The 6,243-nt window shown below is 40.7% G+C and overlaps 1 protein-coding gene across 1 annotated transcript; it reads right to left on the reverse strand.

Moving 5' to 3' along the window:
- Positions 1 to 1,093: 1,093 nt before the first annotated feature.
- LOC103712059 (oryzain alpha chain-like) lies at positions 1,094 to 5,600 on the reverse strand. The gene is made up of 5 exons (XM_008798446.5): positions 4,784 to 5,600; positions 4,228 to 4,463; positions 3,987 to 4,127; positions 1,865 to 2,314; positions 1,094 to 1,489 (listed from the first exon to the last, which is right to left on the reverse strand). Exons 1-5 carry the CDS (start codon positions 5,280 to 5,282, stop codon positions 1,394 to 1,396), a joined length of 1,422 nt encoding a protein of 473 aa, XP_008796668.3. The 5' UTR covers positions 5,283 to 5,600; the 3' UTR covers positions 1,094 to 1,393.
- Between the last annotated feature and the right edge of the window lie 643 nt (positions 5,601 to 6,243).

Genomic DNA, 6,243 nt, shown 5'->3' on the forward strand with positions numbered 1-6,243 from the left:
AGCATTTGCAACTTTAACTTTCTCAATTGCGGGCAAACAAGTCCTCTGCTACCTTAGTTTACTTTAAGCTTGCTAATGTTGGAATTCATTGCCTTGCTTTACCAAGACTGTGAGAGCTGTCAGTCAAATTGCTCTTTATGGTTATTATTCAGTAATAAAGTTCTGATTAATTAGAGTGAAAAGTGGGAGTATGCACCTCCCAGTCCCAACTTCAGCTCACTCCAACTGCAGGTCAGGCATGGCTGAAGCCCCACAGTTCAGCGACCGCTTTCTCCGAACCAAACATGTGAGAGTGGTAATTTCGCCAATCAAATGCGTCGATTCTGCTGAACAAGGGACATCAAAGTTATGGATTAAGGCACTTCTGCTGGGAAAGACTAAAAATTACTAGCCATTTTTTAATAATATTGGAGTGGCTAGATTGGTTTGGAGGTATGTCATTTTCTTGGATCCTTCTTTATATGTTTTGGCAGCTCTTGAATCCCTGGTTTTAGCTTTTTCTACCTAGTTTTCTTCCCTTGATTGTTTTTTCTTTCTAGGGTAGGTTAGGATTGGATCAACTACTAATTGGTCTTTCTTTTCTTTTCTCTGCTTTTGTCATTGTTCTTATCTTTTCCTTATCCATCTTTAGACTATTTTTTTTTTTGCTTTTGTTTTTTAATACTCTCTTTTCCATAAAGCTAACAAAGTGTTAACAAGATAAGCATCAAGGCGTCGAGTTCCACCTTGCCGTGTTAATTCAGAAATTGTTGTTCAACAATGATGTGATGGTTTGCATGCAGGGACCACCATGGTGTTTAATTGCATTAAACCATTGGTTTTCACCATACAACTCTCGTAGCCACTTCGAGTTCAATTATATTATAACTATCACTTTTATCGTTTTTTGTTTGTTGTATGCGCGAATCAGCAGCTGATTGTCTGAAAGGTGGTGTCTGAAAGGGTTATAGGCAGGGTTGCAGCAGATAAGATCAATTTAGAGTTACAAGTGACTGTGTCTATAGTTGTTTACTCTCTTCCCATGTAATCTGAAATGCTGCAGGATTTTCCTGGGACTTCCAGCATGAAACATTCGAAAATAGATAAAATAAAATAGTGATCAACATTTCCCTTGCATCTTGGGCTCTGTTTCAAGATAAATTCATGCTTGCATCCAATGTGCTTGATGCTAGTTTTTTTACAATGGAACTGGCTTATAGTTGTTATAATTAATTTAGCTCTCAAATTCCCTTTAAGTAATCTGACAACTGACACTTAGATATATGTACAAAAGCTTCTAATCATCATGAAATACCAAGAACAGCTATCTTTAATTTATAACAGAGCACAAGAGTGTCAAGAATTAATTCCATCACGTACATACTTCTAGCTGCGCGATCAACCAATGTGCTTCTCAAGCACTGCTCCTGCCTTGAGCGCCAGAGTAACCCTGATACGGCTTTGCGGGCGTGTGTTTCATAGCCTTCACCCCCAGTGGATTGTTCTTGCTCTGTTTGTCAAACCAAATGACACAGAAAAACAAGAGTTAGGTAGGAAAAAGGTATCAGGTATGCAAAATAGGATGGATATATTGTCAACCAGAGGAAAATAAAGAATTGAGGCTAGAAAAATGAAAACAAGAAGCTTTGATCTATTTAGCACTCTTTTTCAATCCATTAAATGGGCATGCCTGATTATGTGCTGATTTCCACCTATTTGCTACTCAGCCCTACTGCTGATCAGGCCTCAAATGATTTGGCCAATAAACCATCCAAATTATCAGTAAGTGATTTTCGAATCACTCTGCCAATGAGGATTTGATTTCATACTGTAATGCCTGATGAGTATAAGCATGAAAAGTTATTTTCCAAAGTTAGGGAGTTACCATTAGGCAAATTCCTTCCTCAACATTGCAAATGGGGTAGTCATGGGGGCAGCAGCTGTAGTGGTCATCACAGCAGGTCGCACCCTCGAGCGGGCAGCATCCCCATGCAAAGCAGTTGCGTCCAAATTCATAGACACAGCAGCATGTCGTGCTCTCTGGGCAGGAATAGTAGTTATCACAAACAGTTGGTGGCTTCACAGGGGAAGGAGGTGATGGACCAGGATTGGGTGGGTTCTGGCCCTTCTTTACGGGATATGATGCCTCCATTGCAATACCACACTTGCCGGTGGCTGCATTAATATTGCGCTCCATCCTAACGTACCCAGCCTCCCCCCACTCTGAGCCCCATGAGTTCTTCACAATCCAGTACTCCTTGCCATTCTCACTGCCATAGCCCACTGCAGTTACACCATGGTCCAGATCGGTACCACAATATCCAGTGAATATTCCCTGAGTTCGAAGGAAAAATAAATAAACAGTCAGATAGATAGATAAATGATTAGGGTAAATATGTATAGTCATGAACAACCACACAACTGGAGGATCATACATTCAATAATCTAGTTTTCTTTTATATAATTAGATGATCAGTATTATTGATGAAAAAAAACGTGTAGGACATCGTGCAGCATGTCCAATTTTTTGAAGCTAAAAGATACATGTTGTCAAGAGTAAAATGACTCTACAAACTTCAACTTTTGATAGTTCGATTATTTACGGATGCCTCTGAATGGCAATATACTATTTAATATGACCTATAGAGTGTACAAAATAATTGTAAAATCAGTCTATATTAAGCTGTTATGATTCAGTAATTGACAACATGAGCTTGTCACTATAGCAGTTTATTAACAATGAATGGTGTAGATATGTCAAAGTTACACTAACAAGCAACACATAAATTAATAAGAAACACCCAGGCAAAGTAATCTGAGTTTGCTGATGAAGAAAAACTTTGTCAACAAGGAAAGCTCAAGGACAAGGATAATGTTGGGCTTTTGGAAGGTTAAAGATGCTATGTGACTATAATGCACACTGGGACAGAATAGAGCAGCCACATTTGACCATCGAAAAACAGCCCAATAGCTATGGCCACAGTTTGCAACTCACAAAACCACACACCAGAATAAAAGAAAGCTATCACAGTATATTGAAAGTCTATATTTATACATTTAGATATAAGGAATAGCTTCAAGAGGAATCCCTGGACCAAACTATATACTCCATGACTGCAACATAAGCTTCTTCTGATGTTAATTCTGAATTTCATAGAACATAAAGCGAAGACTGAATGAAGCATATTCCACCAATCACCCACCACGATTAGGCAGCATGCCTCTATAAGCCTAACTACCATCATACTTTTTCAGAAGGACCAAACCAATTCTAATATACTTAGTTACATTATAATTAGGCATTTATATATCAATTCTCATCTTAAAAAAAATTATTGATGAATATATCAATTATCAATGCTCTACATCTAGTGGAACTCTAACATGATTAGGGCTTTCATATACAAGAAATTCTTTGTTCCACGTCTCTCTATAAAATTATATTGTAGACAAGCTGCAAATCATGAACGATGATAGCAAGTGGTTAACAATCTTACAGACATGTAGCAGGGGTAAAACATGGAAACTGAAATCCACAACCATGACATAAACAACCAGCAAGGCATGTACTAATTTACTTATGCAAGAGTCGACGCATCCCAAATTCCAGAGAAGATACTTGTCCCATGTAAGGACAAAAAAGGTAAAGAAGATTCCGATCATGCTTATATTTCAAGGATCTGCATGATGTAATATAGGGTCGAAAATCCTTTCATTCTTATATCTCAGACATCTGCAAAATTTTACATGCAGTTGATCTAACAAGCATCTGATCATACACAACAAGCTAAACTCAAATTGCCAGAAAGATTTTGGCAGAAAATTGATTACTTTTAGAAGCCACATCCATTACACCAAATTATAATTGCAGTCACCTGCTTCTCTAGCATAATGATGGATGGCCTATGCAGCAAATTCACATATAAGGGGCACAATTAACGATCAAATCATCACTTTGGTTTAAATTTATGACAAAATACTTAAATTATCCATGCATAGAACCTTACCGATTCATACAATTGGAATGCCCTGCCACCACCTTCAATAGCAACACTAACAGGTTGGTTTGCCACTGCTTTCTGCAGAGACTTCTCATCATTTATCGGAACATCCTCATATGAATCGATGGAAACAACATGCGCGTTCTTCTGCAGCACCACCACAAAAGAGACACCACCATCAAAACTATAGCCAAGAAGGGAATTACAGAGGCCGCAGGACATATGAGAAGAAGAATCGGCAAGTTACCCTGTACTGGTCGCATCTACCATCACGGCCCTTGTAAGGGTAGTCCTCCTCAGTATCGATCCCCCCGTTGTTGATGATGAACTCGAAAGCGTAATCCATGAGCCCCCCGTTGCAGCCCTCGTTGTAGAAGGTGTCGCAGTCCACCAGCTCCTGCTCCGACAGCGATATCAGATCGCCGGTCACGATCTGGTTGATCCCCTCCACCGCCGCAACCGTCGAGAAAGCCCAGCAGCTCCCTGCAACACCAAAGCACAGCACAAAAACACTATCAGATCTCCAATTCTTCTGCACTTCTTTCACTTAATACACGATAAATTTACTCTAAAATCTCATTCATACGGTTAGCAGCTTGGTACAAGTTTTCATCGACAAAAAATCAAACATATCGGCGATCAAGAAACATGAGTGAGTCAGCACAGGTCTGATCGGAAGCAGATGACGGAGAGGTTTTTCCGGTGAATAGAGAAACAAGGATCTAGCTCCATCAAACCGTCAACTGCGAGGGCAAAATAGCAATAATGTTGCGGGACGAAGGTAAAGGAAAGAAGATACGGACCGCAACTGCCTTGGTCTTTGACCTCCGCGACCGCGCCCTTGTCCCTCCAATCGATGGAGTCCGGCAGCTCGTCGCTGGAGCGGAACTGGTACCGATGGCTCCCAGCGGCGGAACTCCGGCGGCGGCGGGAGCCAGCGGTCCGGACGCCGAGGTAGGTGGAGCGGTACTCCTCGTTGGTGAGGTCGGCGAACCGGGTCAGGCCGAGGCGGAAGGAGTACTCGCCGGCGTCGGCGGCGGCGTTGTGCTGGTCGATGAAGCGGAGGTTGTCGCGGAAGATCTCGAAGCGCCGCTCGTCCTCGTCGAGCGCGTTGTAGGACCGGCTGTGCCGCGCCTTCCAGGCCTGGTAGAGGCGGCGCACCTCCTCCTCGCTCCTCTCCCCGTAGCTGAGGATGGACATGCCCGAGTCGCCGGCGGCAGTGGCGGCGGAGGCCAGGGCCAGGAGGTAGAGGAGGAGGAGGGCGGAGACCGCGGCGGTCGCGGTAGAGGTATTGGGACCCATGGTCGCTGGGATTTGGATCGTAGAGGGGAAGAATGGGGAGGTAAAGATGGGAGGCAAGGAGCCTTCTTCTTCTTCTTCCGTGCAGGGATGGCACCCGCTGCTTATGTAGAGGTGGCGAGGGGGTTTATTAATTAATAAATGACAAATAGTAAAAATAATAATGATAAGGCTGATTTTTTTTTTTTTCTCCAACGGCTGGTTCTCTCAGTGCGAATGCATAAAAAATAATAATAATAATAATAAAACTTGAAAGGCTCTAGAGCAACTCCATCACATCAATTAATGGGCTCCTCTAAACTAGCCAGCCATACAAGACTATCTAATCCTCAGCTTTACTGGTCTTCCTATAGATAATATCTTCATTTATTATGGTTCGAATATTTCAAATTTTTTTTAAATTTATATTTATTATATTTATATTTAGTAATTTATAAAATCTACATTATGGCTGGTTAGACTAACTGTTTTAATAGAACTATTTATTCTGCATAAAAAATTAATTTTTTGGATAAATAAGAAATTATATATATATTTTATATTCTTAAATAATTATTATATTATTTAAAATTATTTTGATCATTTCTAAAATATTTGCTGGTTTGGTATTTAAATTTTATTTAAAATTAATGATTTGGTTAATACTTTATTAAGTTATGAATTTAAATTTAAATAAAATAAATTTTAAGAAAGTAAATATATTTTTTAAAATTATCGGAGGTAAATGCTATTGTATTAATGCTGGCAGTCGACAGCTTGGGGCTTTGCAGTGGATCATTTCTTTCTATAAATTGAGAGAGAGAGAGAGGTGAACCAATAAAACCAAACCCTTCTGGAAGCGGAGTTTGGGCGGGCGACACTAGCTTCGCAAGTCAAGAGGAAATTACGAGGCTCGTTCCAAACGCACGCATAGGAATGCATATGCGGGGGTCGAATGCATGAGCAAGGTTTAAGCCATCAATAC

Source organism: Phoenix dactylifera, chromosome 11, assembly GCF_051530095.1.
Source record: "Phoenix dactylifera cultivar Ajwa chromosome 11, Ajwa_hap1_PhDact_Kaust_v1.1, whole genome shotgun sequence".
NCBI lineage: Eukaryota > Viridiplantae > Streptophyta > Magnoliopsida > Arecales > Arecaceae > Phoenix > Phoenix dactylifera.

Coding starts and splice junctions, on each gene's coding strand:
- LOC103712059 (XM_008798446.5), bottom strand. CDS start 5,282: ATGGGTCCCAATACCTCTACCGCGACCGCCGCGGTCTCCGCCCTCCTC. Junction 2,315..3,986: donor CATTCCAATTGTATGAATCG/GTAAGGTTCTAT, acceptor CTTCGAACTCAG/GGAATATTCACTGGATATTG. Junction 1,490..1,864: donor AGGAAGGAATTTGCCTAATG/GTAACTCCCTAA, acceptor TTTGACAAACAG/AGCAAGAACAATCCACTGGG.